This window comes from Diabrotica virgifera, chromosome 5 (assembly GCF_917563875.1).
Source record: "Diabrotica virgifera virgifera chromosome 5, PGI_DIABVI_V3a".
NCBI lineage: Eukaryota > Metazoa > Arthropoda > Insecta > Coleoptera > Chrysomelidae > Diabrotica > Diabrotica virgifera.
The window spans coordinates 82,630,264-82,645,985 of NC_065447.1; the positions used below are offsets into that span (position 1 = coordinate 82,630,264).

General features: G+C 33.2%; 1 protein-coding gene across 1 annotated transcript in view; it reads right to left on the reverse strand.

The window, feature by feature from the left end:
• Window positions 1-15,722, reverse strand: part of LOC114332980 (ubiquitin-like protein 3) — a gene marked incomplete at its 5' end in the record, with an annotated part of 79,503 nt that overhangs the window by 12,639 nt on the left and 51,142 nt on the right. The window contains 2 exons of the mRNA XM_050651953.1: window positions 1,561-1,725; window positions 12,108-12,216. Coding sequence (XP_050507910.1) covers window positions 1,561-1,725; window positions 12,108-12,216 — 274 coding nt within the window. The remainder of the gene's footprint in view (window positions 1-1,560; window positions 1,726-12,107; window positions 12,217-15,722) is intronic.

A 15,722-nucleotide genomic window follows, 5' to 3' on the forward strand; every position in this document is an offset into this window, starting at 1 on the left:
ACCCGTAGAACACGAATTTTTTGGGTAACAGTTGATCCGGATGTCGATAAGATTGTTATAGACCAAGAACTTGAGGAATCAAATAACAGCGATTTTTGGCAAAACAAAACAATATTTTGTATTTTTTGGGTCATTTTAAGCAAAAAATATTTCTACAAGTTTTTTAGTAGGATGCACAGTTTTCGAGATAAACGCGGTTGAACTTTCAAAAAATCGAAAAACTGCAATTTTTAAACCCGAATAACTTTTGATTAAAAAATAAAATAGCAATTCTGCTTAGCGCCTTTGAAAGTTCAAGTCAAATTATGTCGGTTTTGATTATTTGCATTGCTAAAAATTTATTGTGTTATTGTTAAACAAAGCTACAAACAACTAGTGCGTGAGTGATGTTTCTATGATTTCTCATTTAAAATCGAACGAGTAGGTAGAATAGGTACTAGTGCAATCAAGACTATTTCTACGTTACATGCGTTAAAACGCATGTAAAAGCACGGGAAACCCTACGTGTTTATAGCTTTGTTAAACAATAAAAAAATAAATTTTTACCAATGCAAATAATCAAAGCCGATATAATTTGACTTAAACTTTCAAATGCGGTAAGCAGACTTGCTATTTTATTTTTTAATCAAAAGTTATTCGGGTTCAAAAATTGCAATTTTTCGATTTTTTTAAAGTTCAACCGCGTTTATCTCGAAAACTGTGCATCCTACGAAAAAACTTGTAGAAATATTTTTTACTTAAAATGGCCCAAAAAATACAAAATATTGTTTTGTTTTGCCAAAAATCGCTGTTATTTGATTCCTCAAGTTCTTGGTCTATAACAATCTTATCGACATCCGGATCAACTGTTACCCAAAAAATTCGTGTTCTACGGGTCAAAATACATAAAAAAAACTTGAGTAAGTCCATCTGAATTAACGAGGCCGTTGTACCCCCCCTGGCGACAGGACTAATATGTTAAGTACATACTACATACAGAACAGTGTAAATTTCAAAAATCTGACGGTTTGAGCAGGGCGTAAGGAAATGCGTGAGTCACAAAGTTTCACAAGAAAAAAGCTAATATTTCGAGAAATAAACGTCATATCGAAAAACTAAAAAATACATGTTCAATATTTTTCAAAATCTATCGAATGATACCAAACACGACACCCACGGAGAGAGGTGGGGGTAAATTTAAAATTTTAAATAGAAACCCCGCAATGTTTCGCGAAATGAACATCATATCGAAAATCTGCAAAATAATACACGTATTCAATATTTTTGAAAAATCCAATATTTTGGGGGGGGGGGGAGGGGGGTTATTTTACAACCTTAAATAGGAACCCCCATTTTTATTGCAAATTTAGATTCCTTACGTAAAAATAAGTAACTTTTATTCGAGACATTTTTTCGCATTATGGATAGATGGCGCTATAATCGGAAAAAACGATTGTTGGAAATGGAAAATTAAATTAAAAATGGAAAGTCCCCATTCCCCATAACGCTTGAGTAACTGCAATTTCCTCCCCTACTATAATAACTAAAAAAAAATGATATTTTTAAAGTTGTGACACATACCTTGCGAATTAGGCTCTGGAAGTGTTTCCCTCGGAACCAAATGCATCACTGTAGTCTTTCCGAATGGTAATCCTAGTGCACCTAAAGTTACGTTACTATGAAGAAAGCGACCTTGATAGATAAGTCTGAGTATTTCAGCCTTTGAGACAGCTTCTTGGCACCAATCTGAAACGAAAAACATATTGTGAGAACAACGCGAGGTAATATATTTGGCATCAACACCTAAGAGAACATAAAGTTTTGATTAATGGTAGTATTAAATGCAGAGAAAACGTATATAATGTATTGTCATCGATAAATATACAATTAGGGAAGTCAATAGAGATTTTGACTTCGGAAAAAATCAAACAAGATAGAACTTTTTGTAATTTGATTAGGAAATGTTAAATATACAACAGAAATAAAGTAGAAATAAACAACATATCAAATAGTTCTATTCCAGAAGTGGGTGCAAAAATATAAATCTTAGAAAAAACTGACTTGACCATTGAAAAATTCAGAAAATTTTACAAAAAGAACCTTATACAGTATGTCCCTGTAAGTTGTATCCATATGGAAAACTTTTTTATTATTCATTTTACGAAAAAAAGTTATTCTTTATAAAAAGCTCTGCATGGTCCAGAACCTAAGATTTAACCATCAAATAACAAATTTTTTGAATATTATACGAGGTATGTCAAAAAGTTTGAATTTCACTGAAGAGTAAAGTAGCTTTATTTTTCTTAATATTGCAAATTGCTATTATAAAAAGTTGTTTGGAATTAAAAACTATATTCTAATATGCAATTACATCCTTCTAATTGAAAATTTTTTTTTTGAAAAATTATGGATAACTATCATTATTTTTTCAGTTATTTCAATTCTAATAACTCTTTTATTATTAATTTTACGAAAAAAAGTGATACTTAATAAAAAGTTCTGGATGGTCTAAAACTTAAAATACAACCATCTTAAATCAAATTTTATCAGTTTTATACGAGGTATGTCAAAAAAGATACATTTAGATCAAAAGTAAAGTACATACCTTTATAGTTCAGAATATTTCAATTAGAAGGATGTATATACATACTGAAACATAGTTTTTAATTCTAAATAACTTTTCATAATAACAATTTTCGATATTGTGAAAAATAAACGTATTTTACTGTTGAGCGAAATTCATATTTTTTGACATACCTCGTATAAAATTGATAAAATTTGACAAAAGATAGAGGTATTTTAGATTTTAGACCATGCAGAACTTTTTATTAAGAATCACTTTTTTTCGTAAAATTAATAATAAAAGAGTTACCTGAATAAAAATAACTAAAAATAATGTTAGTTATCCATAATTTTGCAAAAAAAAATGTTTCAATTAGAAGCATGTAATTGCATACTAGAATACAGTTTTTAATTCCAAACAACTTTTCATAATAGCAATTTTCAATATTGTGAAAAATAAAGCTACTTTACTCTTGAGTGAAATTCAAACTTTTTGACATACCTCATATACTATTCAAAAAATTTGATATTTGATGGTTAAATCTTAGGTTTTAGACCATGCAGAGCTTTTTATAAAGAATAACTTTTTTCGTAAAATTAATAATAAAAAAGTTTTCCATATGGATACAACTTACAGGGACATACTGTATAAAGATTTTTCTAACATTAAATCTACAGCTTCTATAAATTTTATTTATAACGCTAAAGTCACCCTTCTCACAAACATTGGCGCACTGTAAACAAGCGTTCGGCGAAGTGTACGTTTGAGTTAGTTTAATGTAATTCTTTAACTAATTGATCAAATGAAATTTTACAAATTGGACATGAAAGAAAAACAACTAAGCTATCTTATGGTTATAATAAAAAGAAATAAAATGTATAGACGTAAGTACGGTCTGGGTGGAAAGTGAGACTTACATGAATTTTGTTTAAAATTGATTTAAAAATGTGCAACGAATACAATTTTACCTATAAAACTGTCTTTGCACAACTTACCTTTCAAACATCTTAATAAACGATGTATTCAAAAAAAATCTCAAAATTTATAATTTACTTCAAATGATACAAAGCCGACGTCTCAAAAAATGCAATTTTTGAAAACTTCGTAGTTTTATAGATTTACTACCACTTTAAGACGGTATACTCAGGTTTGAAGATTTATTACAATTTTATAGGTGTTTTTTATTAGTTTAGGATGTAATCTTTAAAATTCACTTAATTATTTTACTTTAGAAATAAAATAAATAATTTCTTTTTGGGAAAATTAAGAAAGATAAAAAAATTTAATACAAAAACCGAAAATTACCAGCAATTATTATATTTCACAATATGGAAAATTGTTATTAAGAAAAGTTGTTTGGAATTAGAAACTATGTTTCAATGTTCAATTACATCCTTCTAATTGAAATATTGTAAACTAGGCACTTAAATGTTCATATTTTTTATATACCTCGTATAAAATTGAAAAACTTTGATATCTGATGGTTGTTTCTTAGACTTTATACCAGGAAGAGCATTTTATGAAGAATAACATTTTTTCGTAAAATTGATAATAAAATAGTTATCATTGTAATAAAATGGTGATAGGTATTCGTAATTTGAGAAAAAATTGAATTTTTTTTTCAATTAGGAGATAATTGTATATTAAAAAAGAGTTTTTATTCCAAACAACTTTTCATAATAACAATTTTTGATATTCTGGAATATAAAGGTACTTTACTCTTTATCGAAATTCATATTTTTGACACACCTCGTATAAAATTGATCAAATTTGATATCTGATGATTGAGTTTTAGATTTTAGACTATTCAGAACATTTTATGAAGAATAACTTTTTTTGTAAAATTGATAATAAACAAGCTGAAAATGCGAGCATTATCGTAACGAAAACTTTGTTTATTTACGTATTTTAATTCATAATATGGAAAATTGCTACTATGAAAAGTAGTTTAGAATTAATAATTATGTTTTAATGTGCAATTATATCATTATAATTTAAATGTTATGAACTATAAAGGCAGTTTACTCTTGATCGAAATTCATATTTTTTATATACCTCGTTTTACATGATGGTTGCATCATAAATCTTGGAACATGAAGAGCTTTTTATGAAAAATAACTTTTCTTCGTCAAATTAAAAATAAAAGAGTTATAAATGAAAATGTTGCTGGTATCCATAATTTGAGAACAATCTTCAAATATTTTTTCCATTATTAGTAAGATGTAATTGCACATATCAGACCATAATTGTTTATACCAAACAATATTCTTTCATATACTGTCGGTTCGCTAAACTCAGACACAACTGGTTAGTGATTTTAGTCAATAATTTTGCCAATTTGGCAAAAAAAAATAATTACTAATTAGTTAATAATTACTAAATAATTAGTAATTTTGTCAATTTTTTCAAAATTCGCAAAAACAAAAAAAATACCTACTAAAATCACTAGCCAGTTGTGTCCAGTTTAGCGAACCGACTATATTTTAATTTCATTCATAGCAAATGGAACAGTCCATTTATCATAAAGGGGACGCCGAATACTCGTATAAACCTTTTTGAAGCTGTTAATAAATTATTGCTTTTAAAATATACTTAAATTGTATTTTTAAACATCTTATTTATTAATGTTGTTCTGAAGCTATTTTCTTGTGGCATTTTTACAATTTTAACTATTTATAATGGGAAATAAGCCACAATATTATTAAAAAATGATTTTTATTAACGTTTCGACGCCCAAATCGGGTGCCGTTGTCAAAATAAAAAATACTACTAACATAAACAAAAATGTTGTTGCTTAGTAAAAAAATTCTTCTAATAATTTATTTAATTTGACTCATTTATATCGGCAATTCAGATACATATGATACATTTTAAAGTAGAAGACTTTAAAATGATATTGCCAATATTTATGAGTTGCGTTAAAATAAAAATCATTTTTTAATAATATTGTGGCTTATTTCCCATTATAAATAGTTAAAATCTTATTTATTTTATATAATAATTAAATTCACTATCAAATGTCATTGATGTTTTATTAATACTTAATTTAAAATTTAGTTTGACATTCACGAAGTGTCAAACTCAAATGTGAATAACCTATTATGCTTTGCTTAACAAATCGAGATTAAAAAACTAGCCTACTTAATAGCAACGATTTCAGCTGGACGTGTATAAAATAACCCGATTGTGACGTCACATTTTAGACTTTGGGGTCGATTATCTCGAAGACAGTTAGAAGTATCAAAATGCCGTTTTCAGATTTGGATTCAGAAGAAAAAACTACATGAGAATCCATCGATAAATCTGATCTGAGCATTGCAGGAGCGGCAACGCAATAACACACAGACTTTTGCGAATTTATAAACGAAATGTTTTCGTTGAAAAAGTTTCCCATATTATGATTCCTAGCTACGCAGACATACTGTATAAGAGCTTCTGTATCTATAAGAATTTTCAAATTGTATGCCATATTCTGATTCAGTATAATCAAAAACAAAATAAAAACATATTGATTAAAGTAAAATGATGAATTCAACGATATTTTTAAAATTATTTATACAAAACAATTGTTACTGTTTAAACAATTAATAAACAATTAGCAGCAAAATATGTGAGTAGAACTTTTTACTTTAACATGTATATAAACTAACAAAAAAAGTTTTAGAAAAATATAATCTTGTTTGAATTTTTCCGAAACAATGCATGTTTTCGATCTATATTGACTCCCCTAAGCCTAAGGCTACGGCTCCACGGGCGAGAAATTGACGCTAGTAGTAGCAGTAAAATGAACTTAAGGTTCCGCGGAACGGAATAGGAGTAGCCGAACTGTACCGACTACAGGACTTGTGCGTAGTCGGTTCAGTTCGGCTATTCCCATTCCGTTCCGCGGAACCTTAAGTTCATTTTACTGCTACTGCTAGCGTCAATTTCTCGCCCGTGGAGCCGTAGCCTAAGGCCAGGCACGCGATAATTTACGGCGCCGTAAGAGCCGTAAAATGAAGCGCGAAAATGGGTCCCACAGTGAGAGTAGTAGATGGCCAGACTGAGCTGCAAAATATCGCGCAGCAACATCTTTGGCGTCGTCTCGAAAACGAATGGACATGGGTCCAAATTTGTAGTTCATCTAGCCACAACAACGTCGAAAACATTATATTTACATCTCGCGACACGCGCCGTATTTTACATCCCCGTCTGGCCATGCTCCTACAGCGCTTACTGCCGCTTCATTTTACAGCGCCGTAAATTATCGCGTGTCTATGCTCTTACGGGCGATAATTTTCGGCGCGTAAGAGCATTAAACCCATTGGTTGACTAACTCCTCCAGCAATTATTGTAGATGAAATAGGAGTTAGTCAATATAGTCAACCAATGCCTCGTCAGGTTTACTGCTCTTACGACGCCGTAAATTATCGCACATGTGGCCTTAGGCTAGGGCTCCACGGGCTGGAAATTGACGCTAGCAGTAGCCGCAAAACGAACTTAAGGTTCCGCAGAACGGAATAGGAATAGCCGAACTGTACCGACTACAGGACTTGTGCGTAGTCGGTTCAGTTCGGCTACTCCTATTCCGTTCCGTGGAACCTTAAGTTCGTTTTGCGGCTACTGCTAGCGTCAATTTCCAGCCCGTGGAGCCGTAGCCTTAGCACTATGAAAAACGGCCCAAAAAATTGTCGCTGAATATTAAAAGTAAATGTTTCAGTAATCAATTCTGATGAAAATCAAAATGGTTCTTGGCAACTTTCGAGAAAATCGAGATTTTATATAATTTATACAGGGTGTAACAAAAATACAGGTCACAAATTAAATCACATGTTCTGGAACTAAAAATAGTTCGATTGAACCTAACTTACCTTAGTACAAATATGCACACAAAAAAAGTTACAGCCCTTTGAAGTTACACGATAAAAATCGATTTTTTCCGGTATATCGAAAACTATTAAAGATTTTTTAATGAAAATGGACACGTGGTATTCTTATGGCGAGTACATTTTAAAAATAAATTATAGTTAAATTTGTGCGCCCCATAAAAATTTTATGGGGGTTTTGTTCCCTTAAACCCCCCAAACTTTTTTGTACGTTCCAATTAAATTATTATTGTGGCACCCTTAGTTAAACACAATGTTTTTAAAACTTTTTTGCCTCTTAATATTTTTTCGATAAACCAGTTTTAATCGAGATACGGCTTCTTTTTTAATATGTTTACATAAAAATTTTATGGGGGTTCTGTGCCTTTAAACCCCCCAAATGTTTGTGTACGTTCCAATTAAACTATTATTGCGGTACCATTAGTTAAACAGGATGTTTTTAAAACTTTTTTGCCTTTTAGTATTTTTCCGATGAGGCACCTTTTATCGGGATAAAATAGTCTTTTCTAATATGGTTCAAAATATACCTCAAACTGTAATTTATAAAAAAAATTCATATTATTACCACGTCTCTACAATCGTACGTAACAGTATACAAAATATGTGGTGGATTTAACAAATGTTCAAAATATCTCGATAAAAACTAGCTTTTACAAAAAGTACTAAGAGGCAAAAAAGTTTTAAAAACATTGTGTTTAACTAATGGTACCACAATAGTAATTTAATTGGAACGTACAAAAAAGTTTGGGGGGGGGGGGGGGTTTAAGAGAACAAAACCCCATAAAATTTTTATGGGGTGCACAAATTTAACTATAATTTATTTTTATAATGTTCCTGCCATAAGAATGCCACGTGTCCATTTTCATTAAAAAATCTCTAATAGTTTTCGATATATCGGAAAAAATCGATTTTTATCTTGTAACTTCAAAGGGCTGTAACTTTTTTTGTATGCTCATTTGGACTAAGGTAAGTTAGGTTCAATCGAACTATTTTTAATCCCAGAAAATGTGATTTAATTTATGACCTGTATTTTTGTTACACCCTGTATATACGTATTTATTAAGAATTCTTCTTTATAGTATCGGTGTGATTCCATGTCAAAGCGCTCAATTTTGGATCCAAAAAATTCTTGGGTCTTCGATTTGTCTGAAACTTGGTGTATAGCTTCTGCATAACATAAAAATCAGACAAGATTTACACCGAAACAGTCGTTTTCTTTTTTTCCTTGAGTGTTTTACATCTGACTGAAATGTGCATCGGGTCTTAGGTTCGATGCACACTTGCGTGTTTTCAAGCCAAGTTTCCCGTCAACACACATTTGAGCGGTTTCTCGGGGTCCATACATGCCAGAAATAAACAGCTCTGTATCTACGATGAAATCTATCGCGCGGTCAACGTGTACTCACTGATTGTTCATCACAGACTGCCAAACCGCATGACATGTTTTCAAGCGGCGTGCACGTGGCGGCGTAGCAGAAACTGGCGTGCTCTCGGTCTACGCGGCTCGCAAGTCAAATGCAAGCGGTGGCTCACCGCGGCTCGGCTCGAGTGTGCAGTGAATAAATTCAACTCACGTATATACTACTAAACAGCCAGAGATCGAACGCAGCTTGCTCTTAGCGTGCTCGCAGCTTGAAAATACGCAAATGTGCATCGAGCCTTAATGTTTTCCAGACCTTAGAAACTTGTGGTACTTTTACGAATATGAAAAATAAGTAAAAATAATTTACTTTCACGCACGCCGTGCGGGAAAGTGCAACTTTCGGAAACGAAATGCGTGCGTAAAAGTGACTCTTTTAGCACGGCCATAGAAAAAATAATTTTCACCCAGGCAAAAAGACTTCTTTGTCAGGAATTTTATTAGATTACCCTGTATTTAACAAATTCGCTTCACGCATGCAATAATGCTTACTAATTCGAATGTAGGTAGCGGATATTTAGGTGTAAAGGGTCGTTTAAACACAGCGATAAATCAAACAACTTATCAAGGTGAATCGAGTTGTTGCAACTTATCATTGTGTGTAAACGGTGCATCGCACAACTTATCAAAGTTGGAGTTGGGTTGAAGGTGGTATCGCATTGAATCGCAGCGTCTAAACAGCGTTTCAACTTGTCATCACAACTAGTTGCTGTGACTTATCGTTGTGTTTAAACGACGCTTAACATTTACATGCACATGCAGGTAGGTAGAAACGAGGTATCGTCGCAATGCTGAATAACTCATATCGAGTGAATCATCTCCGACACGCGGAAAACATTTATTTATACCTTCTCGGGTGTAAAATTCAATGCAATTCTCTTTTATACATATATTATTAAAAATCAGATAGGTACACATAGTTTATGAGCTTTAAAAATGAGAACGTATAGAAAGTTGACGACATTTGAATAGGAAGTATGTGGAAGACTACAAAGTCATGTATTTACACAAAGGAATCAACTGAATACACTGACATTGAAAATCAATACTTAACAGCCACAAGTATCACTGGTCAACTTATTTTGCAAAACTTGAGAGCAATAGAACAAAAATTAATGCAAAAATTAATTGTTAAAAATTTAATGTAAAAAATACTAGGGATGAAGTATATACCAAATATAAGTAATACCAAAATGTTAAGAATTTTAGAAAAGATTCAATATAAATAAAAGTTTATCATTTTTATAGTTATCAGAGTACGATTCCTAGGATCTTCTTCTTTATTTTTGTGTAAACAAGACTCTGTCTGTGCAGTAAGTTGTCATTCCATCAGCTTCGTGGTCTTCGCACTGATCGTCTTTATATTGGGGAACCGTCTCTCGCCGTCCTTACTACTCTAATTATTGTTGTTATTCGGCTTATGTGGTCGTTACATTCTACTCTTCTGTTTTATACCCAGTCATTAATGTTGTCCATCTTACATTTTTTCGAAGAGTTTCCTTCTCTGCTGTTTCTAGCATTATTATTGTCCTCTCTGTATCACGTCGTGTTTCTGATGCGAATGTCATTATTGGTCTGATGGCTGTTTTGTAAATTCTGCGTTTCATTTCTTTTCCGATATTTTTATTTCTCCACATTATTTCATTTAGGCAACCTACGGCTCCGTTGGCTTTATTCACCTGATCTTCCACTTCTGTTTCGAGCTTTCCGTAGCTAGATAGTGTGAAGCCTAAATATTTAAACTTCCTGACTTGTTCTATTATCTGACCCTCTAATTTACATCTTAGTAGACTTGCTGTTATAACCACGCATTTGGTCTTTTTGGGGAAATTAAGATGTTAAATTTTCTAGCGGTTATATTAAATTGGTGCAGCATACGTTCTAAATCATTTTTATTTTGAGAGATTAGTACATATTGCGTCGTCTGCATAGCAAATTATTGATTCTTATAAGTTGTTTTTCTCCCTTTAGTATCCATTTTTAGTCCTTACTTTTTTAATTATTTCACCCATGATCAGGTTGAACACTAGAGGACTCAGGGAATCTTATCTTAATAGACGCTGTCTTATCCCATTACCAGCTTCAAAATTGTGTCAGTTAGTGTTTCTTCTACTTTTATTTTTATTTTGTTGTTCTGGTAGATATTTTCCATCGTTTTAATTATTACTAGAGGTACCTCTCTTGCGTACATTAAATGGATAACGTCGTTTAACTTTGCCCTATCAAATACATTCTTAAGGTCCACGAAACATAAATATGCCGGTTCGTTTTATTCTAATAACTTCTCTTGAACCTTTCTTGATTCCTAGGAGCTAATTTAACTAATTAAACACTATGGACAATTGTGCTTTCTAACAGTTGATGCGGTCCTATCTAGTTCTTTCGTTAAATAAAAGTCAAGTTGTCAAAATTCTGCTATAACCTCTAAAGAAGGTCATTTTTAACATTATTTGTTGTAGCTCTGCACCTAGTTAAAATCTTATTAGTAATATTTTCTGTTATTGTTCCAGTTTAGTATTATTATATTGGATATTTCTTGATGTATTAAAAATATGAAAAATACGCGTCAAGATGTTTTATTTTTCTGCATAAAAACGGTGCACCATATGAAAAAAGGCAAGAAAGGTTTTTTATCATAAATTAGACGTGGAATTTAAAAATAATTTTTAATTCGAAATATCTCAGTGGCGTACATTTTTTTCTTTAAAAAAATTCAGACCATTACACGTAGGCGTGCCAATGATGAATACCAAATTCTTAATTGTATGTCAAAAAATGCATAATAACTACCTGTTAAAACTCACCAAATTTCATTTTCGTAGCTCAACTGGTCTTAGAGCAATAAATAAATTGGCAGTTTGAAATAAAAATTTCAACACCCCGTATCTCGGAAACTAAGCATTTGCGGACATATGTTTATCGAGCAAAATGTTTCATACTTATTTACTAACACCCTGTATAAAAACTTTCACTTGCGGCAAAATACAAAAATTGCACAAGAAAGCTGCTATACCTTTAAATCGCATTTTGATTTTAGTCATTAGGGCACGCTGATGAAAAGATATAGAATTTTTATCGTTGATTTAATATAGATTTTATTTAAAAAAAATGATTTTGAGCCCATAACTGACATTCAAAATCGCCGGTCGGTTCAAGCGTTGTTTCTGAGAGAAGGGTTTATTCTGAGAGAGAAGTTTGTGCAAAGGTATAAAATAAAATACCAAAAAAAGGTACAGCTTACTACCAATTATCAGATATAATGAATACAATTAAAACTTACCATCCGGCCAATTGTCAAAAACATGTTGTGCAATGTCCCCAGCGGAATCACTAGGGCTGAATAAAAACTCTTTTGTTTTGCCGCTGACGAGAATCAGGCGCAGATTTATCTGAAACAATAAATATTTGTTAAAATATTGTTTTTAGTGTACCGAATCTGAATTAAACAACATTTGGACTCATATAACAAAAAGTGTTTCTAAAGAGCCGCATAATTGTACATTGAGCTCAGTAAATAGCTGGAAAGCAGTCTTTCCCCTCGTTATTGCGTTAGTATTCGACACATAAGTAAATGTACCGTACTAGGAAATATAGAGATACGGAAAAAATGTATACATAATTGCTATTATAAAAATAGCGAGATACTAACAGAGATACTAAAATTAATAATGTAATCTTTCATTCTGCGTTTAAATTTTTCAAAAATATTTCTTAAATTGGTTTTTACTCAAGAAGACCCGTACAAAGAACACCAAGTTCAACAAACACCGTGGAAGATCGGTTTCTTAAACGTCAAGTGCTTTGAAAGCTGACAGTTACTGTTACAGCTTTGATTAGGAGACTGGCAAATGTTCGTGGTACCATAGTTTCACCTGATACATTAAGAGAATAAAATTTATCATCTTAGTACCTGTTATGGCGCGTCCGCATTGGTAAATTTTTCGTGCGTATTGAACTAATGGTTCGTCGCAAGAATTTGCGTCGCAAATTTTTACCAGTGAGGACGCGGTGCTCAGATCATTTGATCTTTGCTCGAAAACGATAACCGATGGAGCATGTGTGTTGTGTGCGTCCAAAATTCTTGCGTCCGATTATACGACGAACATGTCCACACTAGCACAATTTACTTCGAGCACGCAAATATTTGCGACAAACAGTTGATACGCACGAAAAATTTACTAATGCGGTCGCGCCATTACAGGTCATTTATTGAACGCAGCTCATCGGAGACAACGCTAAGGCCGATGCCACATTATGCGTTTTGACCGGATGCGTTTCCACCGCATCCGGTGAAAACGCATAGTGTGACAGATGGGTCCGGTTGCGTTGGAAACGGATGAGTTTTGAGTCATCGGTAAGCGCTTACAAACTGCACAAGACTAAACGCATAGTGTGACAGGTCGGTCCGGTTGCGTTGGAAACGGATGCGTTTTCACCGCATCCGTTCAAAACGCATAAGGCCGATGTCAGATTATGCGTTTTGACCGGATGCGTTTCCGCCGCATCCGGTGAAAACGCATAGTGTGACCGATCGGTCCGGTTGCGTTGGAAACGGATGCGTTTTGAGTCATCGGTACGCGCTTACAAACTGCACCAGACTAAACGCATAGTGTGACAGGTCGGTCCGGTTGCGTTGGAAACGGATGCGTTTTCACCGCATCCGGTCAAAACGCATAATGTGGCATCGGCCTAATGTGGCATCGGCCTAAGGGATGCGGTGGAAACGCTCCGGTTCGATGGGATGATGACAACTCACGTCTTTAAATGAGGCTTGTTACACTATGCGTTCTTGCCGCATCTACCGGACATCGCCGCAACTACCTGAGGCGACACCCAAAGACAAGAAGACCGAAATGCATCGACACGACAACACAAGCATTCTTATGAAAGCAGTCAGACAGTGCGGTACAAAGGCAGCGCAGCGGTAGTAATAATATAGTGAAAATGTTCGACACCGATAAATTTATTACTTTCATTCAGGAGAAGCCAGCACTTTGGGATAAAAGTGCAAAATAATGCAAAGCGTGGATAGAAGTTGGCTTAACCTATTAACGGCCGAGACAACAAACAGAGGGAAATTTGACAATTTATTTATTAGATTGGATTAAAAACACATAAATTAAGACTAATTTACCACCAAAAAGTATTCTTTTCTCATGAAAGGAAAAAACAATTATCTTAAAACTTGTGTATTAATAATACCGAGAGGTCAAAAATATATATTCTCAGAAAACTTTCTATGAAAACAGGTATAATAAGTATTGAACTTTCAATGAAAACTAAATCACAAATTGTATTAAATCTTTACATAACCATCCGGGGCCATTGTCTTATCATATTGTCCCTCATAATTCCCAGCTATTACTAAGATAGTGAATTCCAAAATTCCAACCCTTTTATGAATCACGGTATTCAAGGTAGCCTGATTTGGATATTTTGATTATAGTCCTTTTGTTTTGAAAAATCCTTTATGAAATGAAATACCTACAGAAATTTACCAATCAAGATTATTAACAGAACTACATACATAGACACATTAGTAGAATTATTCACCAAAATTTACTATAGATACTGGGAAAATTCCGAAAGAATTGCTAATACTTTGGATCTGAGCTATGGAATGGCTTTGAACACAAAAAAATCATGATTGTCAGTAAGAACAAAATTGAAGACGAAACAATCTAATTTAATTAAAAAACCATAGGAGAAAGTACCCACAATTATTTAGGATGTGAGCTAAATGAACAACGGCACCGCAGCCTTGAAATACAACGATGCATTGAGATGACCAGAAGCCAAAAGCGCTTTCAATAAAATTAATTCAGTGCATATGATGCAATGGAAAACTGTGTGTCGAAATTAGAACTAGAATATTGAGAGGTTACGATGTGGTGTTATCAAAGAATTTGGAAAATATCATGGACACAACACGTAACAAACAGGGAAACACTAACAAAAATGAAAAAAGAAAAAGAAATATTCAACACTATGAAGGAAATAAAAATGAGTTACTTTGGTCACATACTAAGACATGAAATTTCAAACAACTTTTCATAATATGTAATAGTTTTCAATTTTTTCAAACTTTTTTTCGTAAAATTAATAATGTCTAACTTAAGTAGACACGATGTATATCGACTGATTTCTACGTACGTGAAGTGTGACTGTCAATCTTTCCTCTGCACTTATGGAGTTTCTAAATTTAGTACACATTTTCTTTCGATATGTAAGGTTGTAAGATTTCCACCAACTCCCTAATTCCCTCCGTAAGATTTCCTCCGCTTCCAATACAGAAATTGTTACAATTTACTTTTCAAAATGTTTCGAGACATCGTTATGCGCTTACAAACTGCAAGAGACTAAACTCATAGTGTGACAGGTCAGTCCGGTTGCGTTGGATACGGATGCGGTTCCACCGCATCCGGTCAAAACGCATAATGTGACAGATCGGTCCGGTTGCGTTGGAAACGCATGCGTTTCCACCGCATCCGGTCAAAACGCATAATGTGACATCGGCCTAAGGAAGATTCATATCCGTTCGGGCACGTAGCGTTTCGTTTCCGAAAAATATAAAAACCTGATTTTACAAAGAGTTGTCTGATACTATACGCTCCGGACAGTATGAATTGTTCATATTTAAAACCATAAAATCAATATTTTTCGGAAACGAAACGCTACGTGCCCGAACGGATAAATATGAATCTCCCTTTAGAAATCTGTCGTTACATGCTGATTGGGATATGGAAGATTGGAGAAACGTGCTGTTTACAGACAAATCTCGTTTTACGAGATATTTACCTGATAGTCACCAAAGAGTGTGGAGAAGACGTCGAGAATGCTATACCCAATGTTGCTAACTCCTAGCTTGAGTACAGTTTAATGGTGGAAATATAAT